Source organism: Lygodium microphyllum, chromosome 1 (genome assembly GCF_053477565.2).
Source record: "Lygodium microphyllum isolate KBCC chromosome 1, Lygodium_microphyllum_v1.1.10, whole genome shotgun sequence".
NCBI lineage: Eukaryota > Viridiplantae > Streptophyta > Polypodiopsida > Schizaeales > Lygodiaceae > Lygodium > Lygodium microphyllum.
The window spans coordinates 131,635,527-131,660,914 of record NC_141135.1 but is presented as its reverse complement, the minus strand read 5'-3'; the positions used below and the strand labels follow the sequence as shown (position 1 = coordinate 131,660,914).

The 25,388-nt window shown below is 42.5% G+C and overlaps 1 protein-coding gene across 1 annotated transcript in view; it reads left to right on the top strand.

Annotated features, from left to right (window-relative positions):
- LOC148041693 (Pre-mRNA cleavage complex II protein family) overlaps positions 1-2,375 on the top strand; it is a gene marked incomplete at its 5' end in the record, with an annotated part of 31,333 nt that extends 28,958 nt beyond the window's left edge. Inside the window, 2 exons of the mRNA XM_087681346.1 lie at positions 1,539-1,666; positions 1,750-2,375. Of these exons, the coding sequence (XP_087537472.1) occupies positions 1,539-1,666; positions 1,750-1,854 (233 nt within the window). The remainder of the gene's footprint in view (positions 1-1,538; positions 1,667-1,749) is intronic.
- Positions 2,376-25,388: the final 23,013 nt, after the last annotated feature.

Here is a 25,388-nt window from a genome sequence, read left to right as displayed (position 1 = left end):
TGTCCAATGAATCCTGTATGCGGTAAAAGTCTGTAACTTGTGCAAGAACTCGTGAAGCATAGAAGCAGGAAACACTCTGAAACACTTGTTAGACAGGTCCAAAACTCCGAAATGTCTCATGAATTCCGGAAATGCATTTTCTTAGGGGAAACTTTTCCTGTTATTTGAAACACCGCTACATGAATTAGATGTGACACAAAGTGACACCGTTCATCCCTTCACCTTCACACGTGTGAAGGTCATCATGCCACATGTCAAGAAAAGCAGAGAGTTGCTCTGAAGCTAGAGCGATCTGACATCCACCCTGTAGAGCACTCCTTGCGTAGAAAGAGTAATAGAGAAAGTGTGACTACTTGCAAAATCCTTGAGCTGAGAAAAGTGCGAGTGCCAAATGTTAATGCAAAAGGTGAAGCTGAGCATCAAGCATGCAAGAAGAACCCTCGAAAAAGCTCCAGTATGTTTGAAGATGCAAGAAAGAAATATGAACATGTGAATAACCAGATACATAAAGCTGTATAAACAAAAACCAGTCAGCAGATCAACTGAGATGCGAGTAAACATTGCTGCATGTATGGTGACAGTGATGCAGGCAGGGTAACAAGTGAGTCCACATGGCAACTGCCAATGCTGTTGACAAGCTGCCAAGAGTTGAGCTTACAATGTAGCCTCCAAAACATGCACAATTGGAAAATGGAAGGTTAGCAGAGCAGAGAAATAACAATAAGAGCACAAATTCTACATAACCTATTCACAATAAGAGCACAAATTCTACATAACCTATTCAGCAGACAGTGAAAAAGAGAACACACAAGCCATAAACACAAAACTAAGATGCACTGGAATAGGAATTCACCATGTGAATCAAGAGTACAAGAGTCTGGCATTGGCTTATACTTCAGTCTATAACTCCACACCAAGAATGTGCAAGGACAAGTGAGCGAATATACCATATGATCACATACCCATCTTTTGTAGACCAAAAGTGGGATGACCTACAGACAGGTTAGTAAAAATAAGCAATAAAGGGGGTGGCCAAAATAGTTCTTGGGCACTCTTGATACTGTGGAATGACCACTTCCAACAGAATGGAAGGGGTGAGTTCATGAACGGATGATTGATTTCTTGACAGAAAGAAGTGACCTTAGCACATTAGCTCTGCACAACACATCTTCTCCACTACATCCTTTCTGGTTGTCTTTTTGCAATTTTCATCAAAGCCTGACTCTATCTCCGCAATCACCTTCATAGTGACCTGTAGTACATTTTCCTCTGCCGTTTCAGTGGGACAACCTGCTATTTATGTACACCACAGTTCTTGATTCACCCGTGAGACATATGTGATTGTGATAGGCTGCTCCCTTCAATTTTGGGCAAAATACGGATTCCCATATAGCAGTAACACGTGTGAACATGTGCTGCATACTCATACACAGACTTTAGGCTTCAGTTAGGTCTCTGATCACATGTTGTTATGGTTAAACAACTAAAAGTGCATGCATGAAGCTTTTACGTGACACCTAAAACTCTCTCTGTTGCAGGAATTGTTAGGGCAGTGGATGTTTACAAGAACATTTACTATGTCTTGAGCCCTCTACCATTGCAGAGCTTGCAGCAAGTGGATACGTTTGTTCATGGCAGACTAGACATTCCAATACCTTTGTTAAAGGTTTTGCTTCAAACATCACGGCTCTCTTTTTTATTTTGGTTTACTAGACAAGAATTTCATTCACGTGTTTTGGCATTGTGCAGGCTCCTGGCTATGTTTCACCTTATCTTTGTCGCAATTCAATCTCTATTGAAGGCACAGGATCGGCGGTAATGGGCAGTGGTAAAAAGAAGTTTCTACGCCCCTAAGGAGCTGTTACTAAGACATACCTTTAAGATATTTTTCTGCACCAGTTACAAATGGTTTGGTGCTTTTTGGACATACCATTAGGTACCTCTTGCACCCAGTGATAAATGATTGGGTGCTTTTTGGACCTAAGATGGTTCAAAGGATAAATCACCAAGATCAAAGATTGATGAAAAGGTATGGAAGCATACACATCGAGTTATAGTGTGTGAGGCTTAATTTTTATGTAGAAGGCTATGTAAATTGCTTGCGGCCCTTGAAAATGGAGAGGCAAAAAGGTAAATTTGAATACAAAGCAGGGAACTCGTCAAACCAGGATCAACATTATAATTGATCAAAAGTTAATACCTTCTTATGAATTGGAGTCATACATGAAGTCTGCATATGCAGGTGCATGTGCATAGGTGTCTGTGTGCATGCATTACTTCAGTAATGGCTGCTACATGGGGCTGCGAGAGGAGACTCCTTCCAGATTGTCTACAATCAAAGCCCTTGTACCTACTTCAATACTTTTTATTCTTCCTATTTGAGCTTGACAGTGTGGGCACATGTGTGTCATATGCAGGTCTTTGGTTTCAATTTTAAGTGCTACGATCTGCAGTTTGCAAATCTTGTTGCCCTATATTGTGGAACTAATTGCAAATGAACGTTTCTGGCAGCATGAAAATTTTGATGCACTATATGTTTATGATGTATATTGCATAAAGATTTTGAGCACAGCAGATAGATGTGGAACAACCCGTCCCCTGCAGTTAAGTATAGATTGTGTTATCCGTTGATGGCCTTGCCAGTTGAAAGTTTGTCACAGAATTCTTTCATATTTCTCTTAAGGTCAAGTGCCATTGTCAGAAGATGCTGTAGGGTTGTTTTGTGAAAGGTGTATGCTATGAAACTAGTTTTTCTTGTGAGGTTCTGCTTGCTGATTTCTCTCGCATAAATGCTACGGATGGAAATCTCTCTTATGTTTGGATTGAATTGAAATGGTGGTGGTCCATTTCAATCCAGAACAAGATCAGCAATAAAAAATTACCATGGACCTATTGGACAAATCACTGGTCTTGAAAATCTAGGAGGAACAAATTGCTAGAATGTTTTCTTGCTATATGGTTATGGTACAATTGTTTGCATATAGGATACTTATTACTGATGAGTTCTCCATCCCATGTATTGCAATAGTGACATGTAAATGTCGGTAGAGATTTCTGCCTGAAAGTGTGTTGCTTTAAATGTTGTGGCACTATATGGATGGAAAATACTTTAACATGTCAACATAGTTTTCCATGACTAATAGTTGAAGCATGGTTTTCCATGACTAATAGTTGAAGAGTTGATTTCCTCCAAGGTATAGCTAATATCTCCACCTCTTGTTGACCTCTGAGGAGGGCTAGCCTTTTGCTGTTTTGGAGTGTGGGCATGGTTGGCCTATAAACCTATAAACCTCCCTCCACACAGAAACAATGTGGGCATGGTTGGCCTCCCAACTATTGCATTGGATGCGAGGTTGTTCAACGATTTGGATCTTATAATGATCTCGAATTTGGGGTTTTCAAACCATCGGATGGCGGTCTCTCTCCTTTTGACAAACTTTTGAATTGAGGCCTTACCTAGGCCATTACTTAGGTCATGCCACACTCCTAGTAGATTATGCAAGGATTTGGGTGGGTGATTTGTGCTGATGTGAAGATCCATTTCAAGGATGGTCTCCACTCTTTGTTGAGTTGTGGGTTGCACTCTTGAAGGCTCTTATGTCGGATCTTCCATGTTTGCTCTCTTGGTGTGAGTCCATGAATCACTAGCTTGCCTAGGAGGGCTAGACTTCGGCACTTTGGTTGATGATCCTCAACCCCCCTTAGAGCAATGTTGGGTGATAGTCCCCATGGCACCTTGGCTTGGGAGCTCTTAGACCCATTTGAACTAGCCCAAAGAAAATTCTATAGGAGGAAGCTAAGTTGAGACATAGGACGAGGAGAAACCAACATGAAGCAATGTACGAGGCAATCGACTTCATTTGATGGAGTAATGGGAGAATCTATTGGGTTGGGGTAATGTGGAGTCCCATTTGGAAACCAAGATAACATATGATTTGTCCCTTGCTCACCCTTTTGAAACCCAAGTGGATGGCCCACCCAATGCTAGACTTTGGATATGTGGTAATCCCAATAGATTTTGGCAAGTTGATTCTCACTCCGTAGCTATGCAAAATACCTCCAATGCAAGTGTCACCCTCTCCAGCATCACCACCTCATTTGCCACATAGAGGGTTGTGTTAGTTGCAAACTTAAGAGTCCATCAACTCTGTCTCACACTAAAAGCTTGAGATCACGCAAGCCACTTGCTCTCAAGTGGAGAAAGTAGGACATCGCCTTTGCAAAGAGTAGGACGAGTCAGGGGGACTAGAGGACAACATTGTTAGATCGACATCTCCAAACAAAACTCCTCTCTCTTCGTGCCCTCTATGACTACCTTGTTGGTGGTTCACGTGTACAAAGCAGATATCCCTTTGAATGACTCTTGGGGGAAGCCCAATTGTGCCATGGTGCCTTTTAGGAAGTCCTAGCCAATCTCGTGATAGGCCTAAAAATCCAATAGAAGCATTGCCATTGATTGGCAGCCCACTTAAGTGTCCTCAAAGAAGATAAAGACATCTTCTTGGATGCTCCTCTCTTGGATGAAACTTGTGTGTCATGGATGATGTATGGGAGAATGGTTGTTGCCAAGTATATTGGCCAAGGCCTTATAGGCTATTGACATCAAGGTGATAAATCGCCAATGGGACAGCTCCAAGTGGTCTTTCCCTTGGGGAGGAGATTGACTAGTCAATTTGGTAGGCTACCTTGCATCCAACTTGAGACAAATATGTGTTGAAATGCTGGAGCAGGGGGTCCTTCACCACCTCCCAATAAGTGGGGAAGACTTTAGACAACCTATCTTGTGGGGCATTTCTGCCCATCTTGTATGGAACACCTCATCTAGTTCCTTCTTTTTGAATTGCGCAAGGAGTGCATATCCCATCATCTTGGTCACAAGGGAGAGGATGCACTTCCACACCTACCATCTACATTGGAGTACCCTGTTTGATAATGCCTGTTGTTGAAGAAGATGTCTACAAAAGATCGTAGTGAGCTCCATCACCTCCTTTGGGCAATAGCGGACCCTCCGATGCTAGTCACGGGGACTTCGTGGTCTCCCAGGATGCATGGTTGATTCACTTGGAAGAACTCTTTGCACATCATGTTAACCTTCCATGCCCAAAATGTTGTTGGCCATGCTCTAAGCTCTTGCATGTGCAAGGTGGGATCTCTAGGTGTTTCTCTAAGCAATCTTTGGATAGTTACTAGGTCTCTCCAAAGTGCCTTCTTCTCTCTTGGTATTGTAGTCGACCTAGAGGGCTCTCCTTGGCAAATCTTGCTGGACTCCCCTAGAACCTCTATGAATTTCTATGCAATCTGGTCACCCCTTGCCCAAACCATGGTCTAGAGTTGCTTGATCTGCCTCCTCACCTCTTGATGTCCATAGATTGAATTTGGAATATGACAAGAGTGAGTGTCCAGTGCAAAAAAATGCACATCCAATGTGAGTAGCATTGAACAACGACGAGAGGGTGGTCCCAACCAATTACCCAACCTGCCCTCCTTTGGAATACCCCTACTTCCCAACATAAAACGTGTCCAACTACTCTAAGGGGGTGCCACCTAGCCTCTTGTAACCTTAGGAAAACTCTAGTGAACCATCTTGCTTGTGGAAGGTGGGGTCTTGCCAAGCATCTTGCGTGCCCATTGCAAGCAGGAAAATCTCCCATACCTCATGCTTCTCCTCTACCATGGCCATGTTGATCCTCTAAGGTCTCTAGATTGTTGAAGTCACCTCCAACAATCCAAGAATCAATTGTCTAGAGATGTATTGCAATCTTCGCGCCTAGAAGCCGATGCGTGTGAACCTATGTAGAGGCATAGATGTTGAGGACCCAAAAACAAGTGTGTCCCATGTCAAGCCGTACCCATAGGATCCTTGTTGCCACAATTGTCCCATGGTCTCACACATAGGCTAACAAACTCAGACCAATAGAAGTGCAAACTCCTCCACTCTTGCTATGGGCATTGATGGAGTGCTCCCAATAGGTGTGTGATCTCCCTATAGGAGTACCTTCCTTGCCTTACTTTAGGCTAACAAACATAAACCAATAGAAGTACAAACTCCTCCACTCTTGTCGTGGGCACTGATGGAGTACTCCCAATGGGTGCGTGATCTCCATGGGAGTACCTTCCTTGCCCTACTAGCTTGGGTGGAAAGAGCTTGTGCTACTAAAGAAGTAAAATGTCAATCCATCCAAGGAGGGCGGGGGCTGAAGCACTTGCTTGATGATCAACTTCTTGGGACCATGTGCCCCACTATAGTGGAGACACATTCCAAGATGAAAGGTGCAAACTTATGGATATGGCTAGTAGTTGCTAAACAAGCTCTTGTTCAGCATGGAAGAAGATGAGGAAGAGGAGGAATTGTGGGGCTTGCACATTCACTTTGCTGCAGGCTTAGAGGGTGAACTCCATCCCCCATGGTAGACATGTGGTGTACGAGGGGGGTAATAAATGCTCTCGATCGCATAACCAAGGTGTTCATGGGCCAATCTAAGAGACGAGATTCTTACTGGATAACATCCATCGGAAGGATCCATTGCACTACTAGTCCTACGGTAGTGCCAACTCCTTGCACTTCCCCTCGAAGAAAAACTTATGTCACAAGGGTTCTTCTGCTACATCCCCTGGTTAAACATGAGAGTGGCAAGACATGTAAAGTTTCAACTTCCCCTAAAGGTGGGGATCTTTGTGGTTTGCAAATTGATGGGTGGCAAAATTCATCTATTGGCACCACTAGATGGATTGAACTATGCCTTCTTCCTTGAGTTTTCTCACTCAGGGGCCTAATCGACTGTTCAAGTGGATGAGATCATTAGGGGCCGAGTAGCCACCTCTCTCAATGGTGGTTGGTAGAGGTGGGACTAGCACCACTAGCACAGAGATAGGGGTTGTCATTCTTTATGGAAGGAGGATGCAGTTGGGGGGTGAGGCCAGTTAAGTGTAAGAGGGGGGACTTGCATGTGGGGGTGGGGGGGGGGGGGGGGGCGGGGATGACTATGTAGTGCACGAGGGGGAAGGGGTAGGATGGGATGTAGACTATGGTGGGGATGGTTGGCTAACCGGGGGGGGGAGAGCCCTGAGAAGGGGGTTGGGGTTTGGGGGGGGGGGGGGGGGGAGGGGGTGGGGACAGTTGTGTGGTGGGTGGTACTATGCACTGCGTCATCTAGATAGGGGGAGCCCTGTTCTCTTGTGGGAGGATATATGGTGGTTTGTTTTTTTTTGGGGGGGGGGGGGGTGCTTTGGTGGGGACTTGTCTCCTGGTCCCTAGCCCTCTGCTAAAGGGGTTGGGGTTGCGAGATTGATTACAACCCATCCTATTGCCTCCTCGTATAGTGCCATTGGACCCTCGTGAAGCCCTCATCATCCATCTATTCAATCACTTACTGGGTTGCCTTCACACCAAAGTAGATGCACTCTATGGCTTGGTGCGTAAAGCCATGGCATCACAAACACTAATCAGGCTCCCTTGTCACAATGATATGTTGTCTAAAGTTGTGCTTGCCAACTTTGACCTCTAAAAACTTTGGTATTTTCTAGGTATCTTCCACTGCCACCTATACTTGTCATTGCATTTGCAAAGGGGGGGGTGTACCGTGTTGAAGATGCGCCCAAAATCCTCTACTAATCATCCATACTTGTCAACTTTGGCAATTCAGCTCGCATGTTCCAAAAGGGATTGACTAGTTCATAGCTCCAAAGCTCCACAATAGATGATAAACCTCTCTACTATATACATAAGGGGCACATAATTGGAACATGTGATTGCCTAATTTTCCTTTGGCAACTTTTTCATGCAAACTTTCCACATAAGAAGTTCATGTCTATTTTGGAAAAAATTGCCTTGCTAAGCTTCATGTAGAACCTCCTCTAGCTTATTAATGCTTTAATAGTCTAATTCATAGAGCAACAAGAATCAATTGGAAAACCTTGACCTGCCCAAAAACCAAGATTGAGTTGCTTGATTATCTTGTGTCCTTTAAAAGGTTTTGTTAACCATTGAAACTTTGCTTGATCAATAGTAAGTAGATTTTTAGTATTATAGAGATCTAGCTAGGTAACCATTGTGAAACTTTGCTTGATCAATAGTAAGTATATTTTTAGTATTATCGAGATCTAGCTAGGTTTGTGTTAACCATTGAAACTTTGCTTGATCAATAGTAAGTAGATTTTTAGTATTATAGAGATCTAGTTAGGTGCTTGATCCTTACATGAAAGTAGTGGGGTAGTTTGGAGTTGTCACTCACTAAGGATACATGTTGAGTGTATGTAACAAAAATCAATCAAATTGATATTTCTAGAGAAACATCACCCTTGATAATTAAACCTACCCAACAAATATCTTTGAGAATATTCGACCATGCATTAACACTCATGTGACTAACATTTGAGTGCCGAAACTTTAACATCCAAGGCTTCATATCAAAGTCTATCTACCCAATCAATTAAATACTCCAATTCATCTTAGTTGTATTAATCTAATGCTTTAAGAAAACAACTTTATTGTGAATAGTCTATTGCTCTTAGTCATTTCCAATCGAAATTGATCACTATCACATGTATGCCTAGTAGTCCCAAATCCCCATGTTTCTTGAAACTAGTTATTTGTTGCAATCTCATGATATGCCTACTCTGCATTGATAGCTTGTAGACCTTCCTTTACAACTCGTCCAACATCCTTTAGGTACTATTGCTAAAAGCACAGATTGTTGCTACACATATTGTAAGAGATTGCAATATGGTTTAAGGACTATGAGTTTTCCATGAAGCTAAGGGGAAAACTCTTCTTGTGATCCATCTCAAATTTCTTCTTATATGGTGATCACCATCACAATGCAAGCTAAGCACTTTTATCTTGTCAAATTTGTACTTGGGCCTTGACACATAACTCATTATAGAAGTGGTCGCTCTCATTAGAAATTATATGTAAGTTGAAATAACGTTCATTGTCTAGAGGAAAACTTCCGATAACATATGTGCCCAAAAGATAGTCAGGATTCCTAAGGAGTCACTAAGAAACAATTATAAATAGAAGAGGCCATTGTGTAACCTTGCCTTTGTGAATGACTAAGGCAAAAAGATTCTTGGAAATAACCATGAACTTAGTATATCTCCCATCATTCTATATCTTTTGCCTAAAGACATGGCATTTGGACACAAATTGTTTGACTACCCAAGCGAGACCACCAATCCCTTGAAATAATTATAATAGTGATGGAAATCAAGGAATAAATTCCACTTTTAGGAGGAATAATGGAAACATTTGGAATATAATGGGGGAAAATGGGCAACAAAGGCCTAGAGAATTTCTAATTTGTTATCGATGTAAACAGGGAGGCTTGCCTTTTATCCCCTACTCTGTATACTAAAATTTGTTTTGATAAAATTTTGGTTCATATACATCACATTGATCTTGTTGGACAATATGTAACCAAACACATTTTCTAAGGACACACCACAATTGCACAATTTGTAACCAAACACATCTTATTCAGGACCATCAGGGTAAATTCAAAGAAAAGATGATTATACAATTATGTTTAGGTCCATGTTAATCATATTGCCACCTGTCCTATTTCACTTCAAAATGACTGGACACATTTAGAACTGCCTTAGAAATGTTTATCCACGATAAACTCTTTGAGTGCATGTAAGCCCAAAATTTTTTTGATTCTTTTTTTGGGACCACAATGGATTACTCTCTGTTTGTGGTTTCTCATATCCTCATTGTGTGTAGGAATAGGACGCCATGATTGTTTAAAAAGGCATAGCTAATCCAAACCATGCATGGCTAATTTAGGATTACTTCTTTTGGGAAAATAAGAGGTTAAGATCTCTTGAAATGATTGATCCCTTACTTTTCAATTACAAAAGGCCCATCTACTACCTAACACACACAACTTAGGTAGGAAGGCCAAATCTAAATGCAACTAGTTTATTGAATGGATAAGTAAGGAGTATAATATATTGGGATCCATTTTCTTCTTCTTTGCCTTCTTCTAAAAATCATTAAATATGATAAAAAAACCTCATCTAAAATTGTGTGTTAAGCTAAGTGTGTCGAATGTATCCATTGTCTTACTTGCTTGCACAATATATTGTGCTTCATGTCATAGTTTTCTTGTAGAGCATAAGGGTTTTCCATCATATGTGGTAGCAAATGGCTTCAACCCATTGATACATGCAGTACGTTTATAAGTTTGCTGTCATTTGGATGCATTGTGCTTGTTTATGCCCACAAATAGGAGTGATTTCTCCATCCCCATTATTCTATCATGTGATCACCAAATATGCTAGTTTTTGTGCTATAAATATCATTATTTTATTCTTTATAAGTTGAAGAAAACATACAAGAAACTTAAGGAATAAGGTCTAATTATAGCATAGCATCCAACTGAAGAGCTTATTCATTGTTTTGGTCCATAAATTGAATGTCTTTTTCATCACCATGACTGATAATTGCAATCACCAAGATTTTACCAGGAGCTTGTTTGTTACCACTTCGACTAAGATTTCTCATAACCTTGGCTACAGGCCATGACCACCATAGTTAACTTTTTGGAGCTAAAAAACATCCTCTAACATTTCTTTTGAAGAGATATGGTGTATAGAGTAGAATGTTCAGTCAAATCAACCATCCTTAAATGATATCTACTAATTTGAGTTCTTGAATAGTGCATAAACCTCAAAGAGTTAAGGCTTAACTTACCGTTGAGAGATAGGATCACTAAGAGCTTGTTTGTTACCACTTTGACTAAGATTTCTCATAACCTTGGCTATAGGTCATGACCGCCGTAATTAACTTTGGAGCTTAAAAACATCCTCTAACATTTCTTTTGAAGAGATATTGTGTATAGACTAGAACGTTAGGTCAAATCACACCTTGCATACATGGTCATTGGAGATAAGTGTATTTTCATTCCTTGCATACATGGTCATTGGAGATAAGTGTATTATCATACCTTGCATACATGGTCATTGGAAGTAAGCCAATTATCATAAGAGTATGAGTTCCCCATAATCATGACTATTGTCCAAGACCACCATGACAAGACCACCACGGCAAGTTTTTTGGAGGTAAACACACCTTATTTCTTGAATTTATGGCCTAAGCCTAGTGGAAAACTTCTTGAGTATTGGGTCTAATTAGTGCCAATTAAATTGGTACAATTTCAAGTGGCAAAACCATAATTAGAGTGAGTTTCTCATCACAATGATTGTTGTCCTAGATCAACAAATATGACTTTGGGGGAACTTAAGCCACCATAAATTCATAAGATTTAGGGCAATAACTCATTGCAAACTATTTGGGAATTTGGCCTAGAACACCATCTATTAAATGGGACCACCTTGTGTGCAAATGCCATCATTTGGAGAGGATTGGTCTACATCATGGGACCACCATGATAGCTTGCTAATCAACATGGCTACATGCTTTTGCCTTGAACGTGAGTATATAGATAATTCAAAGTGGTTTTTTGAGTTTGATAGGTCTTATAGAATTTCTATGCCATATTTAGAATAGTGCTTTACAAAGATTCTTTGCTAGCACCATGGCTATAGTCTGAGGGTATCATCTTATCACCATAACTGACTTCTAAAACACATCATCTTGATTGACATGAGTGCATGAGTATCCAATGTATTGACACCATCATTTCCAATGCCTACAACTCCAAATGGAAGTGACATTGGGTAAAAGGAAACAAGGGTAGTACCTTTGAGGTACCATCACAATTGGGTTGGTACAATCTCAATTGGGTTAAAGAAAGAAACACCTACATTGCATTAAAATCATCATGGTTGGGTTTGATATTATCATGACTATAACAAGAAAAAAAAATCAAATACTTTTTAGAAAAAGATAAATCTATCCCTTGTACTAATAAGCCTAGTACTACTAATGATTTGATTTTCCATAAGAAAACCTAGAGTCATCATAACCAAGTGTAGAAAGTCTCATCACAACAACAACAAGAGATGATGAGTGGACTCACCTTGCAATACAAAGTTGCAAGAGCTTCCCTCTATAGCTAGTCTAAGTTTTCATAACATCTCACATATCTTCTAGGTATGCACCCAAAGTTGCTTTTTGATTCAAGAAATTGATTCAGGAAGGGAAACAAATTGGATTGGGATTGGATTTCTAGTTGGAGTGGTTGCATGTATTGATGGTAGTGAAATTTGTGTGTGTCCTACTTCTCTTGATTGCATAGCCTTTACAAGGACTTCTCTTAAGAGGTTAGATTTCCTACCTTGTATCTCTCACCTTCATCTCATTGTTTGACACAAGCTAACACAATTGTGGGTGAGTTATACCACCATGACTTATTGTAGATACTTCTATGGACCACCATGAGTGCTACATGTGCATTTTCATTCAATAGGTTGAAATTGCAGTAGCAAAGATCAAAACCACCACATTGTGTCCATATGTTGATCCTAGATTGAGATTCGAGCCATAATGAAGCATCACCATGACCGACTTATGCCATAAAACCATCGTAGTGTGATCAACTTCTTGGCATGTTATATGTATCCCCCACACCTTGAATTCATATCCAGTTGAACATATGCATGCTTGATTTTTGACCAAAGTCCCTTCATTCATAGTCCAAACATCACCTGAAGCTTGGTTTGAACATTCACGAGATCCAAGATACCATGTATGCATTAATTTCATACTTGCATGACCACCATGATTGACATCTGGGTAGCCTTCCACCACATGATTGACTCTTTAGGGCTTGCTTGGTGGCTTGGCACCTCATCTGCATGCATACTAGCCTCGTAGACATTTAGAGATCCTACCCTAACAAAATATACCAAAGTTTGGGCATTAGATTTGACTATAAATCATCAGTTTGCACCACCATGACTGACTCAAAAGGTGGTATGAAATCTAGAAGGTAATCCACTCACCTTGATTGACCCAAAAGGTAATCCTACTCACCCTAATGGACTCATAGATCACCTCTTCTACTTTGCAACACCACCTTCACTAAGTTTGGATACATAGCAAGTGCTTATGCAAGAGACAGATTTTTGTGCTTGCCCAATATCCATGGGAAGTATTTGACCACTTAGAGCATTGGGAAATGTAAGATCCTACTCCACAAACTTGTCTTTAATTGTCACCTTGAGTGTCCAATTTGGGTGTTGTCCAACCCCAAACATACTACAGTGCACCTAACATTGCCTTGCATACTAGAACCACCTAGACACAATGCACACAAGCAAATAATTTTCCCATCGCCATGAGTGACTTTGGGAACTGCAAGACTAACCTTTTTAATCCCCAAGATTGAGATTTTTAATCAAGGATTCACAGTTATTGACCTTCTTGCTTAGTCTAGGTTATTCTGACATGCAATAATTGACCCCATCTAGCCATGACACACTCAAAAGAACTCAACTTTGTATTCCAGCTAGTCTAGATAGTAGACAAAAAGTCCACTAGGATATCACTTGCAAGTTGGTCAAGCGTTGCATTTAGATTAGGTGTTCTAACTTGAAACTTGGAAAATGCTTAGTTTGTGACTTGTAAAAAATTGTGTTTAAACAGTAAAGGAATATTGTCTTGAATGCATATGAGCTATAGTAGGAATGTCTCACCTGACTCATAGGGCCCAAAACAAGTGCCCAACCTTAGGGATAGAGGACCAAAACAAATTGCTCAAGAACATTCTAAAACCATATTCATCAAGATTCCAAGTCCTAAGACGTTGACCTATACCTATAGATAGGGAAATCTAACTTGCCCAACTTGTATTTTGATGATCAAGACAATACCTTGAAGGAAGAGGGCTCAACTTTAGAAGACATTAACAATGTATGATTGATTAAAATGATCATCCATTGAGCCTTAAATGGAATATAGATTAGAGAAAGTGTTCCATTAAGTGCTCCTTGTGGACCTAAGAACATAGAGAATGACCTTTGCATAAAAAGCATATACTAAACTATACGGTGCCTTATTTAGAGGACGAACTTGTATATCAAACACCCATTTCACTCATTTATGACATAATTGATGAACTAATTGATCAATAGTAATAGAAGCAAACTAAGATGGAGCACCAAAGGATCAACCACATTCAATGAATCTTGCAAGCTTTATATAACTACTATCATAGGGTCCTAAGTGTGTAGAACTAAGAGGAACATCCAAACAAGGGTTGTTATAGACATCATAGATACTATTAGAGCTACTCAAAACTTGGGAGAAAGATCTATTAGAGTCTAGAAAACAACAACATGTGGCCCAAGCTAGGTAAGATAAGATATTGATGATGAAAGGAAATTTTTGAAACTATGAAGAGTTATAATGACTTGAGGACACCTTAATCTTTACTAGAGAAGCTTTTGGGTAATTCCATAACTACCCAAACTAGTGTGTCTATTAGAATAACATTTAATCGATTGGGTACAATATTGGATACCAAAGAGCAACCTAAGGTTCCAATGATAACTAAACAATTTGACAAATATAGAACAAGTGTAGCTTTGTGGAACAATCCAAGCAATTCTTCGGAGAGGTAGCCAATAACCTTCAAATTGTTAACAAGAAAGCACAAGATTTTGGGCTTTGCTAGTAAGCTTTTTAGCCACTCTAATAGGCAAGTTGATGAATTTGAGCCTAAGGGAAAAGGATGCCATTAGGGACTAGGTGATTGCTCATAAAATGTTCTAAAAAATTGCTATGTAGGCACTTTAATAAGCAAGCTAATAAATGCAAACCAAAGGGAAAATTAGTCAATTAGCAAGTATGTGACTAGTGCCCAAAGTCTCTATGAAAGAATGTTTTTTACAAAACGACAAAAACTTAAGGATATGACAATAGTTTTTTTCAATAGGATCCATGATAAAGAGCTTTACAAAGCTCTAGCTAACAATAGTTTTTAAAGATCATGATAAAAAGCCAACCTCCTAGGACCGTCCATGGTAGAATTGATTGGAAGAAAAAAATCATAAGGAAAGATAAAAAGACATGCTACCAAGGTGATTCTTAGGAGTGAAGGTGTAGCATGTAGCAACATTCACTAGCAAGCTAGTCATTGGAGCCAAAACTACCCTCATGACACCAAAAAGAAAAAGGAAGAAGAAAGCTTGAAGGTGGTAGGATACCCTAACCCAAAGTATCAACTATACGTCATTGAAAAAGTAAAGGATTAGGCCAAGGAATCTCAAGAGCAATTTCAACGCCATGAAGTAGAGTCAAACCTTAGTGCTAAGGGAAATGTCAAGTACCATATCACAATCCAACCCCATAAGTCTAAGTACCTTTGGGAGATTTGTATCTAACCAACAAAATGGTGAAGGTTTATTAGTGATGTCTTCTTAAGGAAAAGTTCAATTAGCTCAAAAAGCAAATCACAATAGACTTGAAGATTTGGATCAAAAAATGATCGCATCTTTGGAAAGAGCTTAACCTAAGTGTATACATTAAAGAATTACCCCAATGAAACCTCAAGAGCATTAGGAGTCAGTATTTTCTAGGAAGGATTTGAAAAGCACATTGTAGTTTCAATTTTTGCCTTAGATGACATAACTAGGACAATAATAATTGGTATAGATGTTAGTGTGAACATTGTGAACTATTGATTACTCCAAGCATGGGATAATCCTCTTATTGAGAATGTGCATTTCAATTTGATAGTGGCATATGTATCAAAGGGTTAAACCTATTAGAGTTGATTGGTCAATCAATATTAGAGATGTACAAATCTCGATTAACTTTTTGGTTATGAAAGGTGTGAATTATGACCTCTATTAGGAGACCTTGGATGAGAGATGCAAAACTCATATAATATTGGGAAAAAAATAGTGTTTCTAAAAATGCACCAATGCTATCTTAGTGGACATGGAGACTTGGAACACTTCCAATGATCTCTACCATTCTCAAAGGCAACATCTAGTGCTCTATGAGTTGTATGCTATTAAATAGATACATCCAATACAATAAGGATGAAAGCGAATACAAGTATGCTAGTGAGACAATGAATGCCAAAGATGATCTCAGAAGGTAAAATCAAGTAGATCATGACGACCTACCTTTTATGCTATTCTACATGATGCTCAACTCATCATAGCAGAGCCATAGACTCCCAAGAATATGGTAAATAAATTCAAGCTAATTAGAGCATGGGAGTCATTGAGGGGGAGGCTTAGGCATAGCCACTCTAGCACATCTAAAGCCATTGGAAGCACTCTTGAAAGCTACAACACGGAGCTTGATTAGTGCTTTCTTACTTGCTCAAGTTCCTGAGAGATTAGGAATATTGGTAGGTGATGATGAACCTTTAGAAGATAGTAAGAAAAGGATTGGGATGATAAATTTCATAGGAGGAAACATCAAATAATGAACTTAGAACAATTGATATTGATATTGATTGATAAACCATAGAGTAGATCCTAGTTGATCCTACTGCAAGTAATGTGACCAGAATGTTGGTCCATAGTGGTGTAGTTGAATTCAACTCTATGAGGGAATGGTTGGACTTCCTAGATGTCCTAGGCCTTGAAAAAGCCAGACTGGAGCTACTACACCTAGCCACCTTCTACAACATAGGAGCACATGAAGTACATGCCATTCTTAACGAATAAAACATCGCAAGTGACTTTTGCGAGTCTAATTGGGAGAGTTAGAGATAAGAACATATATTTAATATAATGTAGGCTTAGCCTAGCCTAAGTATAGTCTAGTTGTAACTTATTACAAGCTAGCTTGCACTACAAAGGTTTAGGCCCATAGATGGCTATTGTTAACCCCAACACAAAGAAATCAAAAGGAAGTGGAAAAGACACAGGGCAAAGGCGGAAAAAAGGTAGCCTGACTGAAGAAAGAAGAGGAGAAAAGGCCAAAAGCACAAGGGCAACCTTAAAAGTCCAAGGCAAAGGCAAAAGGGGAAATGCGTATTTTAAAATAAAAAGGCACACCTTGAAATCTTGTAAAAGAGCGCCGGGCTCTCACCCGTGCAATTTGTAAATGTAGACGGGCGGTGGATAGGAAGCTAGGAAGATAGAAGGACAATGGGAAAAAGGGCCCAGGCTACGGGCGGCCATGTAAAAAAGGGGATGACCGCCCAAAAGGGATTTAGGGTTCTGTATATAAAGTTGAAAAGAGAATGAGAAGCTCATTCTTGTGTGTGGCCAAAAGTAGCTCTCCTCTTCTTCTTCTTCTTCTTCTTCTTATTCTTGCTTGCTTGAGCTTGTGCTTGAGAGAGGGAGTGTGAGAGTGTGAGGGTGAGGGACCGTGGGGTGGAGAAGCTCTCCATTTTCTCCTCTCTTATTCTCTTCTCTTCTCTTCTCTTGTCTTGCTCGCGGCAATGGAGCTTGGAGCTGGGAGCGGGAGGATCGAGCTTGCTTGAAGCTTGCACTTGGATCGTGGAGCTACCGGAGTGCGCAGGAGAGGAGGTAACTCGAATGGCACGGAGGTAAGCTCACTACACTCGTAGATATGGATGGCGCGTCGGTCATGTGAGAGGTGTCCATTAGTGCTCGGCTTGGAACGCTTGAAATAATAAGCAGTCCGTAGGTCTTGGCGGTTGAGCGAGAGCTCCCACATTTTGGTTCCGTTGTTGGGACAAACGGATTCAAGCCTTGAGCGCTTGCGCTTCGAATCGAGCATCAAAGTAAGGGTTTCCCCGAACCAGTGCTTGAGATAGGTAGGAAGTGAGGGGGTTGAAGATGGTATTTGATCTCCTTGGCAAGTAGGTTTTTTGTTTTGTTTGAGGTTTATGTTGTGAGATGGAGTAGTGTAGGTATTTACTTTGTGATTTGGATGCATTAGATTAGGAGAAAACAAAGAAAAACAAAGAAAATCAGCATTAGGGTTTCTGTTGTCAAAACAGGGAAAGAGGGTTTGATTTGCTTACCGATTTGCATTGTGGAGTTTATTGGCTATTCCAGGTATATACAACTCTTCCCCTCCATCCATAGCTTTGATGTGGAGATATGTGTGACACGCCGTGACCTGAATCGTGTGATTCGGGCGATTTATCATCGCGCGGGTAAAAAACGCGTTGCACTCGGCGTGTCCGAGTGACGGTGATTTTGGGCCGAGTCCCAGAATCGGCCCTCAGCCCACTACCACTCGGACCGTCCGAGCGACCCACTCGGCCCGGCCGACTCAGCCAAAAAACTCATTCGACCCGTGCGAGTGACCCACTCAGCCCGGCCGACTTGGCCCTCGAACATCCAAATTCGGACTAGCCGAATTTGACATTCGGACCAGTCACATTCGGCCCTTCCTACTCGGCCCTCAGACAGTGCGAATCGGGTATTCGGCCCCTGTAATTCGGACCTGTTGGGCCGAATTTAGATTTTCTCAAATTTTAACCTGAAGACAGTGAAATTAAGTGAGAAACCATACAGAGCCGAAACCATATCATAGATCGATCATTGGGCTGAAACTTAGAGGAAGTAGTTCAAAATTTGGCTATAAACGGTCCTCCAAATTGCGCATGGTGTTTACCGTAATGGCCTTGTGGGCGCGGGGGGGACTACCCCCCTGGACCCCCCCCTCTGCACCTCCCCCAAGTAGGTTGGAGGGAAAATGCGTGCCGTGACGGGCCCTCCAAATTGGACCCTAGTGTAGTAATGGCTCTACACGAGCATGGATTCTCACTTGCAAAAGAGCAACCAAAAGCTCGTACCCGAATAGAGACAAACAGAGACCCTAAAACAGCAATGGGCCAATCTAGCCACCCATCAAGGGCAAAAAGGCCACATCACAAGAACACAAAGACATTGTGTTCATACCATGTCTAGTCAGAGCGAAATGCAACATCAGCAAGCTACAAATGCCAAGATGACTAGACATGACACTCTTGACGAGAGATGTACCTTGAGTAGCGCTGCACAAACGACCCAAGACCTCAGTAGAGAATCCACGTCTGACTGTGCAGTTAGGGACTCAAATGCATCTGTTAGAAGGCTTAAATTTACAAGCCAAGACCTGGAAGATGAAGACATAGTATCACCTGCCTATCTTAGGGTCAAACTCACCGCGAAAAGAGAGCATACTATTGACGCTTTGATTGATAAAGGAGCAGATTTTAACATCTTGACCTATGAATCATGGACCCTACTAGGCCAACCAGAGCTGTCACTGACTAGTGCAACTCTTAGCCCTTATGGGAGACACCCACAAGCACTCATAGGGAAGTGCAAAATCCTTGCAACAATTGAAATGGAAAGCTTGCCTATCCTATTTCATGTTCCTCCAAAAAGTGCTAGCTGCAGGAAAGAAACCCTCCTAGGAAGACCCTTCAAAAGGGCGACCGAGTGTGAGGCTGACTATGTAGCACAGAGGATACACCTGACACTACCAGGTGTGAGGATAGTCACAACCTTTAGCAAGGGTGACCTCATCAAACCTCGAGGGAAAGGCAAGGAAGGTGATGACATAATAGTTAAGCCTACAAATGAGGGCAAGGACTTGTTGGAAGAGTTGATACAAGCACAGGTCAAACAACGAGAACCAGTGAGTGAGGCCATGCTTGAAACAAAAAGGTCAGGAGACAAGGCCAAGGATGGAGTTGGGACTTACAAATATCGTAGAAGACCCCAAAAGAATCCCAAGCCTTATAGACACAGGCATCGGTGGAGGGTCAGCACAACATCGCGATGGATATCCAAAGCGTTGCTACGTGCTCAAGGGTACTACGCAGGTAACCAATGGATTTGGGTACCAAAATCCCCTGCTAAACTGCCTCTATCAACTGAAGGCCAGAGTGCATCAAAAGCATGGCACAGGAGGAAATCTAAGAGAAACTCTAGGTCTCGAGGCAAGAAACCAGACATGATTGTTCAAAGGAAAGAGCCTCAGCCTAGCATGCTTAATAAGCAGATGTCATATGTAACCATGGAGTGTGCACAAAAGCCATTAGTGCCCAATGAGCCTTTGATTTCCCAAGGGGAGAACAAGCATCATAGGCACAACATTGCTCATGGCAAGGCTACTCGCTCAACAAAGCAAATGGCACAATCATCTAATAGCCTTGAGAAAATCATTCAGCTAGTGCCACATCCACCTAGGAGTCCTAGATCTCCTACGCCCTCTTCTCCCAAACAGACACAGGAAGCACTACAACAGTTGTCAAGGGCGACTGCTCAATTCCAATCTCTATCTCCATCTAAGCTTTCAACCGTCAAAGAGGTGGGACACGACACCATCTGTAGCTCTCGACCCAAGGATATGCCTTGAGCCACCTAATGCGACTAGATCAGCTCATGTTCGATCTACACAAATGAGTGCTCAAAGGCCAACAAAAGTCACAACCACTTCTGATCGCCCTCGGGACTTGACACTGCAATCCACCAAGGGTAGCTAGCCCACTAAACTAGTTGCTACTACTTCCAATCAAGGATCATAGCAGTCACAGCCCTTGGCCGTGACAATGCCCCTTGTGGAACATGTCCTTAGAAGTTTACTTGTGGAGGAGGTGTCACAACCAACTTCATCGACAACTCCAGCACTTTCAAAGTGCCTAAAGCCTAGGCTGGAGGAGTTACACGCAAGGGAGTTGGTTGAAGAGCTAGACTTCCTGAAAAGGGAGACAGTTGTGCCCTCACAGCTTGGTAAGGCTATTCAGTAGGCCACGACTGTGTCCCATGAGGAGACACTAGAGAAGGGAAATGCTGAGGCCCAACCAAGCACATCAGCGGTCGACCTAGCCCAAGGTCCTGAGCCATTAGATGCACCTGCGCTGACCAAGAAAAAGAGGAGAAAGCAACGAAGACAGCAACAATCACAAGTGGTTGTGGACCCCAAGAACATTAAGACGAAGAGCGCCGGAGAGCTGATGAATAACGCATCGAGTCCATCCACCAATGAACCCATTAATGCCTCTCCTAATTCCGGTGAAACCTCAGACACATTTGTGTGTTTTGAAAAAGCAAAGTAGCTGTTACCATCAATAGTTGCTTGCAACACTCTATCCACTGACAATAGAACTTGCATTGACCAATCAAGAGTGGATGCAACATCATCACAACAGGGTGACAAATCCATACCAGCCACATCCGAGAAGAACCATGACAAAATAGCAACAAAACCTCAAGAGAAACGTGAGAACCCCAAGAGCATAAGAAATCCTAGCGTTGACCAATCTTGCTCATCTAGGCCTGAGCCTCCAGCTATGCTAAAGCCTAAGGAAACTCCTAGAACCTTGCATGAGATAGCAACCGAGCAAGCCCTCGTTGAACATAGAAGTATCGCAGAATGCTTAACTGAGTTGGATGCTAAGCTCAAAGTGGTCGCACATGTCTACGTCCTTGAGGACATGGGCACAATCCCCAAGGAGCAACTTGGAGATTACTTGTCCTTTCCTCTATCTTGGGAAGAGCAAGAACATCTTGATGAGCACTATGACAGGCTCTTGCATAAATGCATGCGACTCATCTCTGACGAGGAGGCTGATGAACTGCGCTTAACCGTCACGTTCAATGAAGTGCTCTGCTGATCGAATCTCGTAGACATAGAGCAACTAAAGCGACTGTCAACAGGCCAGAGTCAATTTGAGCAGTGTTGGTGTGAAAGCCGCGTTGTAATGGTCGAACTAGGGGCTCAGATCATGACAGTCTCAGAGGAGCGATTGGCCAAATGGCGGTCTCGAAGAGACCCAACCTATGTGGCACCAACTTCCCTTCGAGTGCTGACTGCCATTCGGGGTATGGACTTAGCTGGAACTAGCCAAGAGAACGCTCTGTTTGATAAGGTTCTCACTGAGGAGGAGTTATATATTGCCAGTAGACTCGGACAAGGTTCCATGGTACTCGATGCGGCAAAATATCTATCGGTATTGAGTAAGCTGCCACGAATACTAGATGCATGTGCCACACTCCAGTACAACCCTGAGTTCTACAATTGGATTCTATCCTCGTGAGGTGACATGGATTCGTATTTGTATATATATAGATGTATATATAAACAATGATTTTTGTGTCACCCTGTATAGATACTATCAACACACACAAGCAATGACAGTCAAGTGCAGGGAGAAGAGTTGGGTTTGACAGGCTAAGCTCCTCAGGTCCTCCTCTCATCACACTTTTAAAAGTCGAGTGACCATTCCCACCTCCAAGTGAAGGGCATGCAACCCTCATTACCGCCATAGGAAGCCTTGACCAACAACTCTGATGGTGTAGATGGGGTACCGTCCCTTTCTATACACCTTTCTCCCTTTTTGGTCTATCCTTCCGAGGAGGAGCCCTACCTAAATCCATGACTACCAGCCGACGTAACTCGGCATGAACCAAGATCTGCTAATGGCAGGAGGTTCAATATACATCACGGGGGCCATCCCTCTACAATAAGCACTACATCCCTACCCCTCCCCTTCTCATCCTATGCGCTTGATAACTTGCACTATAATCCCTTACATATGAATGGTCTTATCATGTGACAAATCCTAATCCTTGATTTGCATCTTACAGGTCCCCCGTGAGGAAAACACGGAGAACCAAGGGCAGCTAGCTTGCAAGGACGCTAGTCGACGGGAACATGCAACACACGCCCCTTTGCCAGTGCGCTACGTGCCAACTCTTAAAAGGTACGCCAAGAAATGTGGCCCCAAGCGACACCGCCCCGGACAAAGGCCGAAGAATCCACGGGCCAGGGGAGCGGATGCTCAGGGAGGCACACAAAATGTGGCAACACCAGTTGCACAGACCCCCCAAGCACGCTCGGGCACTAGGTGCTCACGAAGTGACAAGGCGGCTAGGGATAGGGCAGAATTTAATGAATTGTTTAAAGACATTCTGGAAACGGTAGAGGCCCGGGACTACACCATTCATGTCCTGGCTGACATGTTCCCTGCCCAGCCTCATGGGAGCCCCGTACTAGCACCGGCCCGGTCGCCTAGCCACTCGGACTCACCTCGCCTCGTACCTATCGACTAAATCCCTATGATGTGCAAGTAGCTCGACAAGTTAGCATGCCATAACATTTTGTTTTTTGATGAGTAAAGGGGCAAGATCCCCACTTGTACACATTCCCGTTACTTCTCGTTAATGTATGCGACCTTAACAAGCAATGAAATAAGCATCCCAATAGACATCATAGAATCCTGAAAAATTGTGTGTTATCATGATTGCATTTGATTGATGCACTTAACACAAGCGAGCATATACTCTCACGAAGTGACAAGTGGATGCAGGATGATATAGGTTTCTGTGCGACAGTGTTCAATGGTCGATCACCGCAAGACCATCGACCCCACAAGGAGCCGCGGCAAAGCCATGCTGCCGAAAGCACGAATCACCCTTGCCGACCGCCCACATCGTATGGCCCAAAGCACATTTATGGGCCACGATCCCTTTTTGGGTCAAGCTCTATAGTTGGCTCATGGCAATCGTTACCTCAATCGTACCAACATCACGTGTGTCACAAGGAGGTTTGCAATGTCTCAAGTGTGTCTCCCCATCTCAACAATTGCTTCTCTAACAACGAGGCTAGGGCACAATCATCATTGTACTATCCATTTCCTGAGCCTTCAAAGCTTGACATTTTCCAACCCATTGAAAGGCTGATAGCCTCAACATATTGTAATGGTTGTACTCAGGCAAAAAAAAAGAAGGAAAAGAAAATGAAAAAAAATGAATGAAAAGATAAGAAGCACCCACGATCACAGCATAGCACCTAGGGGTCCTCAAATTAGGTACGTCTAGGGACCTTGGTCGCCTGGCTTCGTCCCTAGTCCCCTAGCCCTTTAGCATCACCCACAATTGTTCAGGGCACATCAAGGGCAGGACATACCCAGGGAGCTTTTCTCGCCTATGGTTAGACCTGTCACCCTGACCCACTTGCACAATTCCCTCTTGCACTCTACCTTAATACCACTACAATCCATTGTGGTATGCACCGCACGATTGGCCATGAAATGTACACCGTCCTCATCAAGCAAGTCCACTAGCTTCCTGCTATACCGAAAGTGTGGTGTCCCTGTATTCAATTATGCTCCGTCGTGCAGTCACAATGCAAAGGATGTCTCATATACCTTCACGTGTACTTCTTCTTAACATGGACAACTTTGCTTTATCCACACATTGTTATGAGAAACTAGCCCATGGTCTTCTAACTACGTAATATCTAAGTATGCATGAGCACTTACATAATATCTACACCAAAGTATATACATAGTTTGGGTCCTCAAGTGTAGGACAATACTCTCAGCTTGCTTAGAGTTTGACCTGTCTCCCAAACTAATCACATATGTCTTGTGCACGATAAGAATACTAGCACTACCCCTTAGGGAGAGACCACATGAGAGGTTTTCAAATTGTAGGTATTAAAGCCTCCAATGAAATTTCAATCGCTCTTCAGCGACACCCAACCCTGAATGCTTATCCCTTACCATCCGACAAGCCCGCAAAGAATCGACATGTGTAGAATCTCCAACAAACCAACACTTATGCTAGCCGTCAATGCAATCCCAAACACACATTAGCCCTACCGCCCACTCCAACATCCTTCCACCAGCCATCTTGGCCACAAAAAAGTCTCAAGACCTTCTTCCACACCACCACCAACACTCCTCCACGGAAACCACAGGCGTCCTTGTCACCCACGTCTTTGGTGCATGCTATAGCTTGCTACCTACGACAGTGAGTGCCATGGGACTGGCACTCGTCTAGGAGGGGGGTAATGTTAACCCCAACACAAAGAAAGCAAAAGGAAGTGGAAAAGACGCAGGGCAAAGGCGGAAAAAAGGTAGCCCGACTAAAGAAAGAAGAGGAGAAAATGCCAAAAGCACAAGGGCAACCTTAAAAGTCCAAGGCAAAGGCAAAAGGGGAAAGGCGCATTTTAAAATAAAAAGGCACACCCTGAAATCTTGTAAAAGAGCACCGGGCTCTCACCCGTGCAATTTGTAAATGTAGACAGGCGGTGGACATGAAGTTAGGAAGATAGAAGGACAATGGGAAAAAGGGCCCATGCTACGGGCGGCCATGTAAAAAAGGGGAAAAGGGGATGACCACCCAAAAGGGATTTAGGGTTTTGTATATAAAGTTGAAAAGAGAATGAGAAGCTCATTCTTGTGTGTGGCCAAAAGTAGCTCTCCTCTTCTTCTTCTTGTTGTTGTTCTTGCTTACTTGAGCTTGTGCTTGAGAGAGGGAGTATGAGAGTGTGAGGGAGTGAGTGTGTGAGGGTGAGGGACTGTGGGGTGGAGAAGCTCTCCATTTTCTCCTCTCTGCTTCTCTTCTCTTCTCTTCTCTTCTCTTCTCTTGTCTTTCTTGCAGCAATGGAGCTTGGAGCTTGGAGTGGGAGGATCGAGCTTGCTTGAAGCTTGCACTCGGATCGTGGAGCTACCGGAGTGCGCGGGAGAGGAGGTAACTCGAACAGCACAGAGGTAAGCTCACTACACTCGTAGATATGGATGGCGCATTGGTCATGTGAGAGG